The sequence below is a fragment of the Mauremys reevesii genome, linkage group 19 (genome assembly GCF_016161935.1).
Source record: "Mauremys reevesii isolate NIE-2019 linkage group 19, ASM1616193v1, whole genome shotgun sequence".
NCBI classification, from domain to species: Eukaryota; Metazoa; Chordata; order Testudines; family Geoemydidae; genus Mauremys; species Mauremys reevesii.
The window spans coordinates 20,744,304-20,765,038 of NC_052641.1; the positions used below are offsets into that span (position 1 = coordinate 20,744,304).

Below are 20,735 nucleotides of genomic sequence, written 5' to 3' on the forward strand. Positions count from 1 at the left end.
GGAAAAGCAGCCAGAATCACTCGATAGCCACATGAAAGTATCCTGAGAGGAAGCTTAGAAGTGTAAACGACTGTACTGGTGACCCAGAGACACCGGTGTTGAAAAAAGTGTGTGCCAAGGAAGGGGTGGGTCATCACAGTCCAGCACCAAAGGTTGTGTCAAAGTCTACACAGCTTAGACTTGCGTAGAGCTCACTGCTGAATTTAGCCCATTGTGGAAATCGCCTGAGTGTTTCATTGTGTTTAAACATCTAACAAAATATACTGGTTCCTCCTGGCTTAGGTGAGAGGAGCTGCGAGGACCTCAGCTAGCTGCATTGTTCATTCAGAATCCAAATTTTCATCTTCTCCCAGGACTGTGGAACCCATACAAGTCCCATTGAAGAAATAATAATAGTAATGATAATAAAAGTATCACTGCTGGTTCCTTTCGGGAGGGAGATTGATTCTTTTGCTGGCAACCACAACAGGCCTGGCAAAGGCTGAGCCACAGCAGCAGCTGTGCACAGACGTATAATTGTGGGAATGCTTTAGTAGAAAGTAGGTGTGAAGGGTCCCAGCCTAACGGAAGAACATCAAGGTGCCTGGGAAGTCTTGGGAACCAAAGGGCTAATCTACCACCCATTGAAGTCAATGGGAAAACTGAGACTGACTTCAGTAGGAATTGGATCAAGGTGCAAATGTGCTGCGATGAGTAAACTGCTAAGGGCGGGGGAGTGGGGCATGTGTTTCAGCACCATGGAGAGGGGCAGTGAGACATACACAAAACTTCAAACTTCTCCTCCCCCACTCCCTGAAAAGAAAATATAAATGAGCTCCTTCTGCTAAGAGTTGCTCAGGTAAAAGCACCAGGCTGAACCACAAGCAAAACCACAAAGTGCTTTTGTACCTATTATTATTTGGTTATTTGACTTGTATCGATGAGCAGAGATAATCGCTAATGAGAGAGGATTTCTGGCACTGTCAGCCAAGGGTGAAGGGTGGTTAGCCTGGGTATGGGAAGGAGGGATATCATACTGCAATGTCACAGCCCTTTCTTTCTTTCTTTTGTTATTCCATTAATAATGGAGGGGATCCCTGTCAATAGATATGAAAGTAAAACCAGGCAGCATATTCAAATAGCTGATGGGGTAAAAAGTAATGGTCTTTTATGTGGGAAGACAATCTATTCATCAGCTGGAAGGCTCTTGCAGTCTCTCCCCAGAAAAAAGAACAGGAGTACTTGTGGCACCTTAGAGACTAACAAATTTATTTCAGCATGAGCTTTCATGAGCTACAGCTCACTTCTTCGGATGCATAGAATGGAACACACAGACAGGAGATATTTATGTATTCTCTGTATGTATGGTAGGTGGCAGGGGATCATCTAAGGGGAAATTTTCTCCCTCTTGTGGTCTGTTAAAGCTAAGATCTCAGAGGCTTTAGGATGGTGTGCAAGATGCAGTTGTTTAATTTGACTTTGTAACTAGGGCTAATAGCTGGGTGGGTATTTATTGGCTTGAGGGACATGACAGTATTGGGGAACAACTAGTTAATTTTGGTTGCCAATCAAGTTTGTTTTAATGGCTATAAATTTACCCACATATTTTCATTATGCATGTGATACAGAATACAGTAGAACCCCTATTTTATGAACTAATGGGGGACTGAGGAGTTCATAAAATTTAAAGTTCATAAAACTGAACATCTCCAAACTACAGCAGGTAGGGTATGTACATTGCACTATGATACACTACATTAGACACATCAATATTCTACCATGGAAAAAAGTACTATGTAAGTGCAGCATGTATTTTTTTTATAATTGTATTTATTTATGATGATGATCTTGAGATGGGAGTCAGGCGGAGTGAAGATGGAATAAAACAGTGTAAAGACTGCTTTGGCCATAATCTTTTCAAGACAAGACCATATCATCCTAAATATACACCAGTTGTTTAGCATTCTGATTTTTGCTACAATCACCTTCACCCTACTCTGTATATATTATGACTCTCAGGGACATGGTGGGGCATGATTGTAGCAAAATTGTCTTCAAAATAAATAAATAATAATAATAATTAATAATGAAATCCCTAGCTCTTAGTGCATTTCATCAGTCGAGCTGAAAGAACTGATACAGGTTTGGTGTGCAATCAGAAATGGGGTGCCCCACAGTCAGTAGCCATGTGCCTGCATACAATTGGGGAGATACAATGAGCCTTTCAGAATTATTGACTAGACCCTTTACCTTGAGAAATAAATGTTCAGTGCACAAACCCACCAAGCCACTAGGAGTGTTTGGATTTATTTTTTCCAGAAAGCTTCATCTGCCTGTCAGCCACACTTTATATTTCCAGTAATCCTGTCTTCCTTTTTAACAAATCCTAAATACAGTTTATTGTCTCCCCCAAATGGCCAAACTGAAAACTTCCTGTAAAGTCCCACAGCTACACAAAAATAATATCCATTATTGCACAGCTACTGTTTTCAGTCTTTTACCCATCTCTGGGAATATCATAGTGCAAATGTAAGGTATAATTAACAATAATTTCAAAAGGAAATAATTGACTGTACTTTTCTTATGTTTGTCTCATACTCCTCATCTTTTTATTTTTTCATTTAATAACCTACATGTGTTTCTAATTGTCTTTTCATCTTAAATTGTTCTGATGTCAATTGATTTAACGTAATTTTTTTTAGCTTTATGTATTTAGCCATGTATTTCCTTTGAACTGCTTAGATGTGTTTAGAGCATAATTTAGCATAATTTTTTTCCATCATCTGGAAAATGTTTTTTTGTTTATCTAATCCATCATCTATCTGCCTATCCAGGCATTTATATTGAGCTCATCACCATAGTATCTGATTACCTAAGGACAGGTTATTTTGTTCTGGGAGTCTGTAAGAACCAAAACTTCAGAAAATATATGGTAATTGAGTAATAAAAAGGAAGGGTGATGTTTGAACATTTATAACATCTAGCTGCTATACAGAATCCACAGATCACAACATCCTGCATCCTTCAGAAAGGAAGATAAGTGTCTACATAAGGTAAGTATCCAGCCCCCATTACTGTAATATCTTAGTGCCTCACATTTTTTTAAAGTGTTTCTGTCCTTACAACAGCCTGTGAGGCTTGGAAGTATTGTTTTATTTGCAGGTATGGACCAGAGGCACAGAGAGACTAAGTGAGCTGCCCGGATCACACACAAAGTACATGGTGGAGCAAGGAATTCAGCTGCACTCTCCAAAGTCTCAGGCTAGAGCCCTAGCCACTGAGCTACCCTGCCTCTCTGTCTGTCCAGTCTATAGATGGGGAAACAGAGGCACAAACAGGTGAAATTACTTATTCTGAAATTACAGAGACTCTTTTACCACCTTCATTACAAAACAGGGTCGAGTGGAATTCTCCTAAAATGACATAATCTCTTTTATTCATACATCAACAAGAGGAATCAAAGAATATCAGGGTTGGAAGGGACCTCAGGAGATCATCTGGTCAAAGCAGGACCAGTCCCCAGACAGATTTTTACCCCAGTTCCCTAAATGGCCCCCTCAGGGATTGAGCTCACAACCCTGGGTTTAGCAGGCTAATGTGCAAACCACTGGAAGGGCTGAGTGTTACGGTATCGCTGACACCTCAGTCCCAGCTTTGAACCCAGCCCATTAGTGGTAGGGTGGATGCCTGTGGGATGTTGTCTTGTAGGTTTTTTATGTTTTGTTTGTTTTATTGAAATGTACATAATAGTACATCAACTCCTGTTTCCATTGCAAGATGAGATCCAATACTAACAGACATACCAGCAACCACTATTTTCTGTCACCGCTGGAGTTTGTTTTTTAGGCTTTAGTTTGAAATATAAAATGACCATGGCAATGCTTGCATATGTAGCTATTACATAATTCCTTCTGCCTGTTATGGTGTAGGAATTGAAGTATTTCTGAATACCAGTGAACTTGTGCTGTGTTCCAGAGTCACGTCCTGCCATGGTTGCTGGTCCTGCTGCACGCTCTTGTAGTTGTGAGAGAGAAAAAGCTGAGAGAGGTAGAATAGACAGATTACAGTGGATTATTTCGTAACCAGGACTACAACTCCCATAATGCACTTGTGGGGTTTTTTTTCTAACAGAGACTACTACTCCAACAATGCACTTGGGCTTCATTTCCTGACTAAGACTACAATTCCCATAATGCATGTAGGGTTGTTTATTAAATAGGGCCTACTACTCCCATAATGCACTTGGCCCGTTTAATTTCCTGGCAGGGACTACAAATCCCACCATGCACTTGCACTTCACTTGGAAGTCCCTTGTATTCAGAGAGAGAGGATGTGCAATTTCCACAATGCACTTTGTTTGAGGTGAGTAAAACCCACACAATGCCCTGGGACTGCAACTGTTTACAATGCACCATGCCTTTTTCTGGGTGCGGGCCTCAACTCCCATCAGAAACCAGGAGGCTTCCCTCCTCCCTCCCCACCCCAAGTAAAAAACTACAGCTCCCAGAGTGCACTGGGCTCCCTTCTGGAATAAGGTTCCCAATTTTAATTGGACATATTCCTGGATATTTCATCACATGACATAATCGTTAATTAAAAGTAATTTTTAATTCCTGGAGGGTTGACAACTGGAGAGGGAGGTAAAGGGGGAACCTACAGCCCCCAACAGGCAGCTGGGCCGGCACTTCCGGAATGGTGTCAAACTCTGGCAGGCAGTGGAGGGCGGAGAAAACTACACGTCCCAGCATGCAATGCGTCTTCCACTTCCGGTGTTGTGCTAAACGCCTGCGGGCCGCTGAGGGCAGAGAAAACTACAAGTCCCAGCATGCAGTGCGGCACACCCTACTTCCGGCGCTGTGCGGCTTGGGGCGGCCTCGGCGGGGACAGGAGCTGCCGCTGGAGCCGAGGGCGTGTGTGAGGCGGGGGCCGCAGAGCGAGGAGCCGGGCCCGGGCCCTGCTCCCCTCCCCGCCCCGCCGGCCGGCCGCAGGGGCCGCGGGAGCAGCAGCCATGGCCGCGGGCTGGTGAGGGCGGCCGGGCGCGATGTTCGTGCAGGAGGAGAAGATCTTCGCCGGGCGGGTGCTGAGGCTCCATGTCTGCTCCATGGAGGGCGCGGAGTGGCTGGAGGAGGTGCCCGAGGACACGACGGTGGAGAAGCTCAAGGAGCGGTGCTTGAAGCACGTAAGGGACCCCACCTCCGGCCCGGCCCGGCCCGCCCCGGCCCGCTCTCCCCGCCCCTCCCCCCCCGTGGCAGGGGAGCCGGGCCCCCGGGGTATTTATAGCCCCTCTGCGGGGGGGGGGGGTCTGCAGCGCATTGGCAATAGGCCCCGAGTGTGCCCGGGGGGCGGGGAGCCTCAGTTGTACCATCCACCCCCACCCGCCCTGTCTGTAGCCAGCCGGGGGGCGGGGGGCGCACAGTGCCCTCTGCCTCTTTCCCCCACCACAAAAGAAAAGTTCCCTTCACTGTATGGGGGCGGGGGAGGGGGGTCCTGCATTAAATACCCTCTGACTGTAGTTAATTGTCGCGTGTCCTTGGTGGTGGTGCGGGGCTTGTACGTGCCTAGTGGGTGCCATTAAAATCTTGAGGCTTCATACACTATTTGACCTCTGAGCCTGCTGGCCCAGGTAAATGCTGCAGTTTGTAGTGAATATTTCAGATTTTGTACGTTCCTCCCCTTAATGTCCTGTATATAGAGAGCTGTTTTCTATTCCAGTTCGGGGGGCGGGGGGGAAATGAGGTTAATGTGGGAATTGCTGCACAACCTTTAACTACAGGAGTTAGGATTCATGGGACCCCTAGACTACATATTTCTAGCTCGTATACTCACACTATTGTATGGGTTGGCAGATACACCTTGTGAGAAGTTGCTGAAGTGGTTTTGGATGGTTTCCTACAAGCGACTGCAATATTTGTTTGTTCCTTGGTTTTCTGTATTTTCAGAACAAACATAAAGAATAGGGATAACAACTACAAGTTCTTTGAAGTTGACAGTGGGGTACTACTTTATCAGAAGATTACTACCTACTACATCATTACTGCTTAATTGGTTCAGTAATGTGGGTTTCATGTTCTCCTTGCCTTCAATCCATTAAGGCTTTCACATGCCTCGCAGTCCTTTGCCCTTTAGGAAACTGATTGCACTGAAGAGAGAATATGTAAAGATGCCATTGGATGAAATTTGGCTGAAACAGAGGGTTTCTTCATTCTGGTTTACTTATTTACCATGCATCTTGTTGGTGACAGGGTTTGGATCTGTTGTTCATCAAGAGAATGGGTCAGTTTGTTGGCGGGTCTGTTGGACTGAAATTCTAAGCTTGTAATGACTGTTCTATTTTTTCAGTAAATGTGACAAATACAGTAACGTATAGGTTTCAGTGATAGTCGTGTTAGTCTGTATCAGCAAAAACACCCGAGGAGTCCTTGTGGCACCTTAGAGACAAACTCAATTTGTTAGTCACTAAGGGTATGTACAGAGTACCGGCCGGATCGGCGGGTAGCGATCGATTTATCGGGGATCGATATATCGCGTCTTGTCTAGATGCGGTATATCGATCCCCGAACACGCTCCCGTGGACTCCGGAACTCCACCAGAGCGAGGGGCGGTAGCGGAGGCGACGGGGGAGCCACGACCGTCGATTCCACGCCGTGAGGATGGGAGGTAAGTCGAAATAAGATACGTCAAGTTCAGCTATCGTATTCCCGTAGCTGAAGTTGCGTATCTTACATCGACACCACCCCCACCCCCCCCACCCCCAGTGTAGACCAGGCCTAAGGTGCCACAAGGACTCCTCGTTTTTTGGTTTTTTTTACAGTAACCTATAGGATCTCAGTACATGAGACTGTTACCATGGTTTGCCCCAGAAGATGCAATTCCTGGGGCAAGACAGCATGTTCAAGTTGTCTGAGCCAGGAACTCCTGCGTTCTAATCTTGACTCTGACACTAAATGGCTGTGTCACTGAAAACGGGGCGGGGGACGTAAGTCCTTGCCTATTTCCCAGAGGAGTAAAGGATATTTTCTTGCAAAGCACTTCTCCTCTTCAAAACGTTACAGAAATGTGAAGCTTTGTGTCTCTTAGTAATAAAAGTGTGTGTATACATATATACACACACGATAGCTAGATATATACACACGATGTGAGAGCAAGCAGTTATACCAGAAACCTATAATTATGTTTACACTTTATATTGCTTACATAACTTTAAGTAAAGGGTTTTGTCTCTTAGATGTGTAGTGACTCCATTCGAGTAAGTGTGGTCAGTGAGCTAAATGTAGTAAACAGAAATTTTATAATGTGTCCCCTTGCTGTTTTATTTTAAAATATGGAACCCCTGGAAGCCACAGGTCTCAGCATGCAATATTCCAACTTGATGCAAAGGGTCATCTGCTCAGCTCATAGCATGCTAGGGCCTGTAGTCTCCACAGCCATATCTGTATTTGGAGAACAGCTTCATTTTATCCAGGGTGGGTGTGGTCCTTGGTAAGGTACCAGTGCAACCTTTGGTTGGGAAAATTAGGGTGCCTCTGCATTATAGAATAGGTGTGGGACTGCCACATCCTGCAGAGCTCATGGAGAATTATCATGTTGCTATCCTTATTCAGCCCAACTGAGTGATTAAGCACAAGAGTGGTGTGAGGATTGCCAAGCAGAGTAGCACAGTGATTGCATGCGTATCTGAAAGACCTTTTAATTTTCAGGAAGCCTAATTGAAAAAGTGCTTGTAGGTAATGTGAGTTGGGGCAGAAGACAATTGATAACTAGGCAGTGGTGTTTCATCTCATTCTGTCTGCTTCTTAGTGATAATGGTGTGGATTTGCATAACCATTATCGATAATATATAACCTTATGAAGAGGAAAAATGGAAATGGAAAAATCTTGTCTAGTGATCACAAGCATATTGTAATGAATCTTGGTAGCACCTTCAGATAACTGATGCAGCCACCTCTAATGTGATGCTAATTAATCTGTCCCCCAAAGCCCCTGCAGTCACTATTGCTGTGAGTAGTAGAAAGTAACATTCATTACATAGTCCTACTTTGGATAAGGAAAGAAGGCATTCCATTTCTCCCCCCTTTTCCTCTCCAGTAGCTTCCAAAAGGTCACTGAGCTCCAAAGTTGTCATTAAGTATCCTGATGTCTTTTCCTAACTAATTCTGCACTCAGCTCTTTATCCTTAATTATCTTTACTCTCGGAGGGGTTTCTGTCGCAAGCGTTTGTACCAACAAAAGAGAAGCATTTTCCCCCAGTTATCTGTGAGCCAAGGCCCCGCTCCTACGAGCTGCTCTGTGTGGGAAGATGCCTGCCCCTGTGAGGAGCCCCTCAACCTTTAGTGGGGGCTTGGTGCTATGGTCTACCTGCACATGACACCTGGCAAGTTCAGGACCCAAATTTTCCCAGTTCTGGTTTTGAAATTGGCAGTATTTAAAGAGAGTTTTTTTTGAAAAGTCTGTTCAACCACACACAAGTGGGCATAATTACATTGCACTTGAGCAGTTGGTAAGTTGGCAGTTCAGGAAATGACACTATAATTGGTGCAGACATTTTGGAATAATTCCTATGAGCAGATGTTAAGCAAAGAGTAGGGTACACGAGTCTAACATAGGGGATTTGTCACTTTGAAGAGGTGAACAATATCTTCATCATTGTGATGGATCCCAAAGGGTTGTAGCCTACTTGCAGGTCAGGCGTCTCCCAGATCAATCTCTAGCTAAATCCTTAAGGTGGTCTGGCTGGATGTTCAGTCTTTGTCCACCATATGTTCAGTGGTGTGATAGGAAGAGACAATGGCACGCTGCAACCAGATGGCCCTGGAGTCCGACTGTAGGTGTATAGTACAAATTTTAACAACCCACACAATGTTGCTGTAACTAGAAAAGCAAAACAGAATTTCAAACAAAAATTTATTGAAAGTAAAAAACACACAAACTCTCAGCAATATCTTCTTGTCTACCAAGGAAAGTAGCAATGCAAGCAAATATTAAGGTTGAGTACCCACAATTTTGCATACTATAAACAAAAAATTAAAGATTAACTGCAGGCCTTAGATTCCTAGCAAGATGCCAGTATGGTACCAATAGTTGCAAAGCTCTGTAGTTAACTCTAGGGGAGATAACTTAGATTTATCAGCCCCATGTTCTTTCACAGAAGAGTCTTAATCCAAGGATTTGTAAAATGTATGGTGTCCAGAGATCAAACAAACCACTGATGGTCTCTTCTCATGCATTTTGGGTACCTCGTTAGATCAATTTTAGGAGCTTCTGGTTGATCCTAGCTTCTAATGCAGTCTTTGGCTTTAGATCAGCAGTTAACATGCTGAAGGACTAGTTGTAAGTCACTGATACGCAAAGCAGAGCTAAAACAATCTCACTGCAGCCCTGTTGATGTGTTAGAGGTGTTCGGAAATAATTTAAATCAGGAGCTGAAGACTTGTGATAAAACTGGTGCATTTTGATGTATAAGAAGAACATAAGAACAGCCATATTGGGTCACACCAAAAGTCCATCCAGCCCAGTATCCTGTCTGCCAACAGTGGCCAATGCCAGGTGCCCCAGAGGGAGTGAACCTAACAGGTAATGATCAAGTGATCTCTCTCCTGCCATCCATCTCCACCCTCTGACAAACAGAGGCTAGGGACACCATTCCTTACCCATCCTGGCTAATAGCCATTAATTGACTTAACCTCCATGAATGTATATAGTTCTCTTTTAAACCCTGTTATAGTCCTAGCCTTCAGAACCTCCTCAGACAAGGAGTTCCACAGGTTGGCTGTGTGCTTTGTGAAGAAGAACTTCCTTTTATTTGTTTTTAAACCTGCTGCCCATTAATTTAATTTGGTGGCCCCTAATTCTTATATTATGGGAACAAGTAAATAACTTTTCCTTCACTTTTTCCACACCACTCATGATTTTATATACCTCTATCATATCCCACCTTAGTCTCCTCTTTTCCAAGCTGAAAAGTCCTAGCTTCTTCAATTTCTCCTCATATGGGACCTGTTCCAAACCCCTAATAATTTTAGTTGCCCTTCTCTGAACTTTTTCTAATGCCAGTATATCTTTTTTTGAGATGAGGAGACCATACCTGTACGCAGTATTCAAGATGTAGGTGTACCATGGATTTATATAAAGGCAATAAGATATTCTCCGTCTTATTCTCTATCCCTTTTTTAATGATTCCTAACATCCTGTTTTCTTTTTTGACTGCCGCTGCACACTGTGTGGACGGCTTCAGAGAACTATCCACGATGATGCCAAGATCTCTTTCCTGATTAGTTGTAGCTAAATTAGCCCCCATCATATTGTATGTATAGGAGAGTGATCAGTTAAGGTGAGCTGTTGTCAGCAGGAGAAAAAAATAACTGTTTGTAGTGGTAATGGTAGTGGTGGATGGGCCATTACACAAAGTAAAACTATTTCTCCATGCTTATCTCTCCCCTCACCCCCAGTTCCTTATATCTCTTTGTCAAGTGCTGGAAATGGGCTATTTTCATTACCACTACAAACAGTTATTTTTCTCTCCTGCTGACAACAGCTCACCTTAACTGATCAGTCTCCTTATAATGTGTATGGTAACACCCATTGTTTCATATTCATTGTGTGTGTATATATATCTTCCTTCTGTATTTTCTACTACATGCATCCGATGAAGTGAGCTGTAGCCCACGAAAGCTTATGCTACAATAAATGTTAGTCTCTAAGGTGCCACAAGTACTCCTATTCTTTGTGTGGATACAGACTAACACGGCTACTACTCTTAAACCTGTCATTAATACTAATGTTTACAAAGTACCAAAGAACCCACTGAAGTCAATGGTAAATACGTCTTAGAAGGGAAAGAGACTTGCAGAGAACAGAGTAAAAATACTTAGATAAAAATGTATATTGAAAAGAATCTCATTCAAAAAGCTCTGTTTTCATTTTTGTGAGCAACTGTGTAAGGTCTTGCTCAAGGTTGTGGTTATTAAGTGTTTTGCTTGGCCTCAATGAGCTGCCTGGGTGAGATGAGTAACTTTATCAATCTTGTGGCTTCGGTGATTTTAGTTTCTCCCTTTCCAACGTTTCAACTGTTACATTCCCTGTTTCCCCTGGAACAAATGAGAAGCCTCTAGATGCACTGATGTAATGTTATTCTGGGAGTCTATCACTTTGGGTCACTGAACCATTCTCGCGTGAAGATGAGCCAGTTCAAACTGTGGATGGATTCGTATTTTGTGTCGCAATGCTAAAATAGCCAAGCAGCGTAAAACGCCAAGCTCCTTTCTAAAGCTTCACTGGGCTACGTACGTTCAGAGGCTAGATGCTTACATTTGCTGAGCTTACCAAAAGCTTAATCCTGTGCAGTCTGTCTTTGATACCTGGACAAAAAGGGCCAGATCCTCAGCTGGTGTAGATCAGCAGAGCTCCATTGACTTCAGTGGATTTTGCCAATTTACACCTGCGGTGGGCCTGATGCACAATCTTAGCTTATACTGGGTGCTAGAGAACGGTTTTCCTTATTCTAATCAGATTTTTTTTCCGAGAAAGAGGAGAATCCCTGGTTTTGTGTCAGGCTTTGTAAGTATGCTGGCATTGCTGGGCACTGTTATAATCTAACTTCTGACAGCATTTCTATGGCAAGCCCAGGGGGTTTGAGTTCCCAATTTCGTAATGAGAATGCAGTGACGTATGCGGCAAAAATATCTTTAAATGATCCAGTTACTTCTGTTTTTAACGGTTGGTGCATTTCTAGACATAGAACACTAGGAGGAAAAACTAGACATACTGTGAATATTTCTCAGATCAAGAAGAAAAGCTACAGAAAACACTGTTCGGTCTAGTGGTTTACAGCCAAAAGGGAGTCTTGAGGCTAACTCTGGTATTGATTCCACTGAGGGACCTGGGGCAAGACACAGAAATTTCTTCTATATTTGTGTGTTCTTCTGTACAGCAAGGAGTTCTTGTGGTACTTAGTGTTTGCAAGTGCTGTGAGATCCTCTGACAGGTGCAATAGAAGTGCAAAGTATCACTACATATGATGGTGTGAGAGGAAGTAGTGATTGCTAGATTAGGCAGAAGGCTTGTGCATTTAACACTCCTTGTGAAGGAGACGTCTGCTAACAGCATTGCAGCCTTCAGTATTGCAAGAATGTTTTAAAAGCTCAGTGTTTGTTTTCTTCAGCCTTTTAACTTGAAGGCCTAATTGCTACTGTCTGAGCTGTCAGTCTTTCCCAAAAGTCTCCCTTTGTCTGTATATTGGCCCTAGTGCCCAGAGATTTCACCCCTGAGCAGTGTGATAGAATCAGCTCTTACACCAGTGTAAATCTAGTCGACGTGGTGTTATACTGATGTACCTGAGATCAGAAGCTGGCTCGCTGAATGCAGATCTTCATTAACTTCTACTGTCCTCACCTTCAGTTCTTCTGGAGGTAGCTACTCAAAAATGTCATCTACTAAAAGTGAAATTGTTGGTTCGGCTTTAAAGCAATTTTCTTAGCAAACCCTTTCTATCTGTGAAATTAGGAAATGTTTGCTTTTATTAGTGATTAGAAAATTGTAAACCATCTGCATCACCCCAACCCATAGAATCGTAGGACTGGAAGGGATCTCAAGAGGTCATCTAGTCCAGTCCCCTGCACTCATGGCAGGATTAAGTATTATCTAGACTATCCCTGACAGGTGTTTGTGTAACTTGCTCTTAAAAATCTCCAATGATGGAGATTCCACTACCTCCCTGGGCAATTTATTCCAGTGCTTAACCATTCTGACAGGCGGTTTTTACTAATTTCCAACCTAAACCTCCCTTGCTACAATTTAATCCCATTGCTTCTTGTCCTATCCTCAGAGGTTAAGGAGATCAATTTTTCTCCTTCTTCCTTGTAGCAACCTTTTACGTACTTGAAAACTGTTATGTCCCCCTCTGTTTTGTCCCCCTCTGTTTTCTCTTCTTCAGACTAAGCAAACCCAGTTTTTTCAATGTTCTCTCATAAGTCATGTTTTCTAGACCTTTATTTTTGTTGCTTGTCTCTGGACTTTCTCCAATTTGTCCACATCCTTCCTGAAATGTGGCACCCAGAATTGGACACAATACTCCAGTTGACCTACTCAGTGTGGAATAGAGCTGAAGAATTTTCAGTAGTAAAGTAACAGAGAAGTTTGCTCTCCAACCGTGACTGCTCCTGGGGTGCTCAGACTGAAATGAACATAGCACATTATTTACAGCTCAAACCTATATTTCTCAGCAGTACATATTTTTTTAAAAAATCCATAGAAGCTCTGAGTATGCACATTAGGAAGGCAGTGGCTGCTAACCAAATGCTAGCAATTCCAGTTGAGAAGCCTACCACTTTAAAGCAGTATTTCAGCATTGGCCTTATATTTTTCATATGAAAAGTCTTAAGGGTTTTTGGGCTAATTTGTCCCTTTTTAAACAGAGAGAAACAAAATTAATCCTCCTCTGATAATGTTAAATTAATGGTCTCTCATGTTTTCTGGATCACCAGATTAAATAAATTCTCATAATAAAATATTATATCTTGCCAAATATTTCTACCTGACATTTCTCTTTCATTTTTTTGAGGCCTGATCCTGTAGCTATTGCATGAGTAGCCTACTGACTTCCAAAGGACCATTGATACGTGAAAGGGCTGCAGGGTTTGGTCTTCAAAGTTAGCTGTTTGAAAAAATTGTTTAGAGCATCAGTCAGTCAGCAGAAACCTAGATATTGCTTTTTTCCAGCTTTTAATTTTAAAAGCATCACTATGATAGATCTGAAATCCTCCTTTTGGATGTTTTCCCCTCACTGCCAGGGCACTTGGCTATGTGGAAAGATATCCATTTGCTTGTTCACTACCACAGTGAGTACTGTGGTACACCATGACTCAAATTTCCATTTCTTTAGTGCACATTATACTCTGCATTAGCCTCTGGCATACTGTCCTATTACAGGGGTTCTCAAACTGGGGGTCGGGACTCCTCAGGGGGGCCGTGAGGTTATTACATGGTGTTTCGCTAGCTGTCAGCCTCCACCCCAGACTCTGCTTTTCCTCCAGCATTTATAATAGTGTTAAATATATAAAAATGTATTTTTAATGTATAAGGGGGGGTCACACTCAGAGGCTTGCTATGTGAAAGGGGTCACCAGGACAAAAGTTTGAGAACCACTGTCCTATTACTTAAGCTATTAAGAGACTGGTAAATGCTGGCACAGTTCAAATGTGGAAACTCCTTTCAATACGAGGTACAGTGATTCATGCAGTAGGCTTATTATTCCTGTCCTCTGATGCTTAGTATTTATCGTTTTCTCTAGTGTGTACCTGGGAGCTTAGAGGATCCAAAAAGCATAACACATCATAAATTGATCCATGCTACTTCAGAGAAGGTGCTGACAGATACAAAAACGGTCTTGGAGGAAAACATTCAAGATAAAGGTAGGAGAGCTCTATGATTAAACCTCATTGATGCGATCGTAGCCTGTAAGCCTAGTAACATGAGACTGTATTTAATTGTGAGGTGCATGCCAAGTTCTGACCTTAATGCCTATTCTGGATTCTGAGACAAGGGCACTGATAAAATGGCTAAAAGGTACAGGAAATAGAAAGTGTTTAGACTATCATATGTTTTTGCTGCTTGCTGCAACATTGGTTTTTTTAAAAGAAATAAAAACATGAATTATACACACCGTAGATGAGCCAGTAGGTTAAATTATTTTTTTATTTTGTAAATCTGTTTTAATACCAACAAAAAAGGAACTAGAGTTGTAATCCGATCAGCCTAATAGGTTCATACAGTGCACAGCTTTTCCCATTTGCAATTGTGTTTGAGGATGGTAAACACAAATTAGACCATTATGAATACCACCCCATGCATACTTTTATTTTGAATTGGCTTTTGGATATTTGGTAGGGCTGTAAAGGGATTAAAAAAAATAATTTTTGTTTGATTGCGCTGTTAAACAATAATAGAATACCAATTTTTAAAATATTTTTGGTTGTATTCTACATTTTCAAATATATTGATTTCAATTACAACACAGAATGCAAAGTGTACAGTGCTTGCTTTATATTTATTTTTGATTACAAGCATTTGCACTGTAAAAAAAAAATAGTATTTTTCAGTTCACCTAATACAAGTACTGTAGTGCAATCTCTTTATCATGAAAGTTGAACTTACAAATGTAGAATTATGTACAAAAGAACCTGCACTCAAAAATAAAACAGTGTAAAATTTTAGAGCCTGCGAGTCCACTCAGTCCTACTTCAGCCAATCACTCAGACAAACAAGTTTGTTTACATTTGCAAGAGATAATGCTGCCCACTTCTTGTTTACAATGTCACCTGAAAGTGAGAACAGGCATTCACATGGCACTGTTGTAGCTGGTATCACAAGATATTTACATGCTAGATGCGCTAAAGATTCATGTGTCCCTTCATGCTTCAACCACCATTCCAGGAGACATGCGTCCATGGTGATGATGGGTTCTACTGGATAACAATCCCAAGCAGTGCGGACCGACGCACATTCATTTTCATTATCTGATGCCCCGAGTAGAAGGTTGATTTTCTTTTTTGGTGGTTTAGGTTCTGTAGTTTCCGCGTCAGAATGTTGCTCTTTCAAAACTTCTGAAAGCATGCTCCACACCTCATCCCTCTCGGATTTTAGAAGGCACTTCAGATTCTTAAACCTTGGGCTGAGTGCTGTAGCTATGTTTAAAAATCTCACATTGGTACCTTCTTTGCGTTTTGTCAAATCTGCAGTGAAAGTGTTCTTAAAACGAACAACATGTGCTGGGTCGTCATCTTAGACTGCTATAACATGAAATATATGGCAGAATGCCGGTAAAACACAGTGCAGGGGACATACAATTTTCCCCCAACGTGTTCAGTCTCAAATTTAATTAACGCATTTTTCTTTTAATGAGTGTCATCAGCATGGAAGCATGTTCTCCGGAATGGTGGCTGAAGCATGAAGAGGCATACGAATGTTTAGCATATCTGGCACGCAAATACCTTGAAATGCTGGCTACAAAAGTGCCATGCAAATGCCTGTTCTCACTTTCTGGTGACATTGTAAATCAGAAGAGGGCAGTATTATATCCTGTAAATGTAAACAAACTTGTTTGTCTGAGCGATTGGTTGAAGAAGAAGTAGGACTGAGTGGACTTGTAAGCTCTGAAGTTTTACACTGTTTTGTTTTTGAGTGCAGTTAAGTAACAAAAAAAACTACATTTGTAAGTTGCACTTTCACAACAAAGAGATTGTACTACATCATTTGTATGAGTTGAATTGAAAAATACTATTTCTTTTGTTTATCGTTTTTACAGTGCAAATATTTGTAATAAAAAATAATATACACTTTGATTTCAGTTACAACCCAGAATACAATATATATGAAAATGTAGAAAAACATTCAAAATATTTAATAAATTTCAGTTGGTATTCTATCGTTTAACAGTGCCATTAAAACTGCGATTAATCGCGATTAACTCAAAACAATTAATCACGATTAAAAAAATTAACTGTGTGAGTTAACTGCGATTAATCGACAGCCCTAATATTTGGCTATAAGTGATTATTTTTATTTAATCTTAAAAAAAGAAAGAAACCACCTTTATCAGATCAGGTCTCCAAGTCAAATAGTGGGGTTATGTTGCTTTCTGAAGTTTTTTATTTCAGCGTCTCAGTTTTATGGCGCTGTAGGCTTACGGTGTGCTTTGCAGATGTAGATCAGAATGGATACCTAGTGTAACTCCACTGGTTATAGTGGAATTGCTCCAGGTGTGTATTTAGCCTGTAGAATTAAAATGCAAAAAGGCTTAATGTGAGACAAAGGCAGGTCTAAAGGTTTGAGTAGTCAGGTAGCTGGGTTCTGTTCATATTGGGCACATACATTTTCAGAAACTCCCATTAATTTAGGCCTCAACATGCTTGTCTCCCCATCCTCCCTTCCTGTAAATTGATATTAATGACCTACATCACAGGGGTACTGGAGACTTAATTAAGCCAATGGGTTTAAAGCGCTTTGAGACCCTTGGAAGAAAGGTTCTTTTTGTAAGTGCAAAATATTAGTATGAAAAGCCTAAAGGGAAAGCATGTGATGTAACCTGAGATCTTTCAGACTTACTTTTATCTGTCCAGAGATTTGCTCCAGTTATAGCCTTTGGTGGGCAATCACGAGTGCAGACACCTAGTCAGAGCAGTTCACTCTGCTTAAAGCTGTCATTTGCACCTCAGTGTCAAGTAGGGGTAATCTTCACCACTGCCGGTAGTGGCTTTGCATGCATATACTAGGGGTTTGCACTGGTGCAGCTATACAGGTGGCTGGCTACTGATGGCTATAATTAGGGCAAATCCCCAGAGCAGAGAACACTGTAGGTGGTTTGGCTCAAGGTTTTCTTTCTAGCCTCTGGTTTGGCAGGGAACTCATTGCTACTGGATTTTTGTGGTGGAGCAGTTGTCACTTTCGCAAACAGCACAATCCATTTTAGGGGACTTGGGGCCACAAGGAGCTCCTTTCCTGGGGCAGGGGGGAGGTTTAACATGTAGATGAAGTGTAACTAATGATGAACCATGTTCTCAATTCTATTAGAACTGTAAATCCAGGATAAAACCGTTGTTTAAATGATGTCAGAATTTGGCTGCAAAGGTCTGATTTTTTTTTTAAGTGCAATATTAAAATAAGCCATTTCCCAGCAATATCTCAGATGATTACAACTGAAAGGATTGTTCAAATCTAACTTTTCAGCATTTTATTTACTCTTTGCATGTCACTCCACCTGACCCATAGACCAGTCAGTTTAACTTTGTCCAATGATTTATTGTCAGTTTAATTTTTTTACTTTTATGCCCTAATATAGAGATGCAGCAGTTGGATTGCTTGCACTAGCATAATGCTGGAGTGCATGAGTTGCAAACAGAGAAGGGGAATGTTTCTATCCCAAACCGTTTAAATCTGGAAAATCCCTGAAACTGTGCAAAGAATGCAAACAAAACTCCATTTTTGTTAAAACCTTCATTTTACAATTTCTAATGTGACTGATGTTGCAACCACATGCAATCTCTCTGGGGACTATATTGTATTTATCACTGTGGGGCAGGGGTTGTATGCAACTCCAGTGGGGAGGGTTGTCACAGCTCCTCCAGGAACCAAACACAGTAAGGGGTGACTTAGGTGAAACACCTTTGAAGAGGTGCCACCCTCTGGGATGGCTGGTATATACTGGTGCAAAGTGGGTTTTCCAAAGACCAACAAAGAAAGGGTTTGGGGCATAAAAAAGCTGCATTTAAACTGACTTGGGCCTTCTTTCTGATCCAGCAAATGGACAGGACCTTCTGTCCAAGGGCCCCAACCCTCGTGGAAGGGTTGGGAAGATTTTGGCCCCATAAGACTGATGGGTGACCTCTAGTAAGCTTTTTGCATGCATATAGGAAATTTCATTGTTTTTTTTTTTTTTTGTTTACTCTGTAATGCTTTTACCTCAAGAATAAAGGTGCTAGCTCACAAAGATCTGAGCGGTACCTTGTAACTGCTGGCATTATGCTGTTCATGGTCTTCGCGGGGAGAGAGCAACGCACAGGGGCTGCTGGCAAAGTCTGTCAGGCAAACTGGCTTGCAAGGTCATCACAGTGGATGGTGGGGGGCTATGCAGCCTTAAAACCCCAGTTGGCAGGGAGAGAAATACAGGTCTCTGCTTAAGAGAGGTGCATCTGGGAGCTGGAAGCTCTCAGTGGGTATCCTCGAGGGATCCGTGCAGGGGGAATACAGGAGCAATTAGCCCAAAACTGACATCCTTCATCGTACAGTTTTTGTAAATTTTTCATTCTAAATTGCCTGTGGCCCATTGCATGTTACTTCCAACATATTCCAGTATCTTCTTTTTCTAGATGTCTTGTTGTTGGTAAAGAAGCGAGCTCCCCCTCCGCCTCCCAAAATGGCAGAAGTATCAGCAGAGGAAAAAGTAAGTTCAGAAGATTTGTAGGTTTTTCTGGTCTGCATTTTCCCCCTTTTATTAACAACTTGGAAAAGCGTAGCTGGGTGTTCACTGTTTATTTATGGAGGCAAATGCATCCATTTAATTAAAGATTAAATAAATTAATTTCAGGAGGATTCATGTTCCTTTGAAACTTCCCAGAGAACACCTTAAGCATTAGAACTGTAAATTAACAGTAACGTTTCTCTCAAACAGGACAGATACGCTCTGTGGAAATGCTGTAAGGTTGATCTTTGAATGTCTAATAACAGAATAAATCTATTTTAGGTTGTGCCATGTTGTACCTTCAGATAGATCTGCCCTTTAGAAAGTTGTGTCTAGCTGCTCTAATTTCTGTCTTTAGCTACACCTGGTCTCTGGCCCTGTAACCAGGTCTCTAGGAGTTTGTGTACACTGGAGCTGGGAGCGAGCCAAAATAGCTGTGGGGATGTTGCAGCACCAGCAGGGAGCTCAGATCCAGGGGGTAGAATCCACACAGCTGTTTTTAGAGCATTAGAGCAAGCACCACTAACACAAAAAGAACAGGAGTACTTGTGGCACCTTAAAGATAATAAAGGTAATAATTGGAGATATACCAATCTCCTAGAGCTGGAAGGGACCTTGAAAGGTCATCGAGTCCAGCCCCCTGCCTTCACTAGCAGGACCAGTTTTTGCCCCAGATCCCTAAGTGGCCTCCTCAAGGATTGAACTCACAACCCTGGGTTTAGCAGGCCAGTGCTCAAACCACTGAGCTATCCCTCCCTTAGAGACTAACAAATTTATTTCAGCATAAGTGTGTCAGCTGGAGCTGGAGGGCTGGCTCCCAGCTCCAGTGTAGACATACTCTGGGGCACAAGCATTGGCCCTGCTAGAACTTTATCTCCAACTGGGACAACAGTGGGTTGCTTTTTTTCCCCTCGGGGTGTAATTGTTATTACAGTGGGTCAACATTCTCTAAAAGGACATTTCTGCCCAGGTGGTGCTGTAGCTGCCATCATCTGCAGATGTACTGAGTTGTGCCATTGCTTGTCCTTGTGAATTGCTGGAGGTCTCTGCTTGTATGTGCAAACCTGTTTTTCTCTTCTGCCATTTGCTTCCTGTCGGTATCTGTATTTCCCTGTGCACTGCCCCTGTGGGGTCTTGCTGTGCTGCGTGTCACACACTCTTCCTCACACTATGTCCTCTGTGCATCTGTGTCTTTGGACTTCAAGCCTTCCATTTTTGGACTGTATGTTGAAAATTTGGAGCTAGTCTAGGGCACTGTATTTCCCCACACTGTATTTACAAACAATGCAACGCTTTCAGTATTAAATGGCACATAAGGTGTTCACACAACTCACATCTCCCTACTAATTTTGAACAGAAGACAGATATGTTTGGAGAGAGTGCCCTACAGGGAAGGAACATTGTGACGGGTTTGGGCCCTTTGGGGTGTCACCTGATATGTTGGGATGCCACTGGGTTAGCCTATCCTGCCAACTACGCCACTGTAACTGTGCCTCAGTGGGCCACAACTGAGGATGCCAAATTCAGAACAAACTGCTGAGAAATAGGGCAAATATAACCCAAATCTGGTGGTGATTCTTTCATAAGCTATACCAAACCAGCCACACCAGTAAACTCCTGTTTCACCACACTGGTTAACAAGAAGTCATAAAAGCAGTTTCCTTGGGCATTCCAGTTCTTATATCCCCACCAAAAACACTGGATTCAGAGATGAGTGGTTCTTTACAACCAGTCTCATCAAATGAAAGGTTCTTCTGATCCCAAAGGACCAGCCACACATCCAGGTCAATATCTTACCCAAAAATCA

At 42.3% G+C, this 20,735-nt stretch overlaps 2 protein-coding genes across 2 annotated transcripts in view; one reads left to right on the forward strand and one right to left on the reverse strand.

The window, feature by feature from the left end:
• Positions 1–3,364: 3,364 nt before the first annotated feature.
• LOC120386947 (ATP synthase membrane subunit DAPIT, mitochondrial-like) lies at positions 3,365–3,986 on the reverse strand. The gene is made up of 2 exons (XM_039507016.1): positions 3,783–3,986; positions 3,365–3,392 (listed from the first exon to the last, which is right to left on the reverse strand). Exons 1-2 carry the CDS (start codon positions 3,968–3,970, stop codon positions 3,365–3,367), a joined length of 216 nt encoding a protein of 71 aa, XP_039362950.1. The 5' UTR covers positions 3,971–3,986.
• An 852-nt stretch (positions 3,987–4,838) lies between these two features.
• UBAC1 (UBA domain containing 1) overlaps positions 4,839–20,735 on the forward strand; it is a 35,822-nt gene continuing 19,925 nt past the window's right edge. Inside the window, exons 1-3 of the mRNA XM_039506711.1 lie at positions 4,839–5,158; positions 14,264–14,384; positions 18,837–18,910. Coding sequence (XP_039362645.1) covers positions 5,021–5,158; positions 14,264–14,384; positions 18,837–18,910 — 333 coding nt within the window. The 5' untranslated portion in view covers positions 4,839–5,020. The remainder of the gene's footprint in view (positions 5,159–14,263; positions 14,385–18,836; positions 18,911–20,735) is intronic.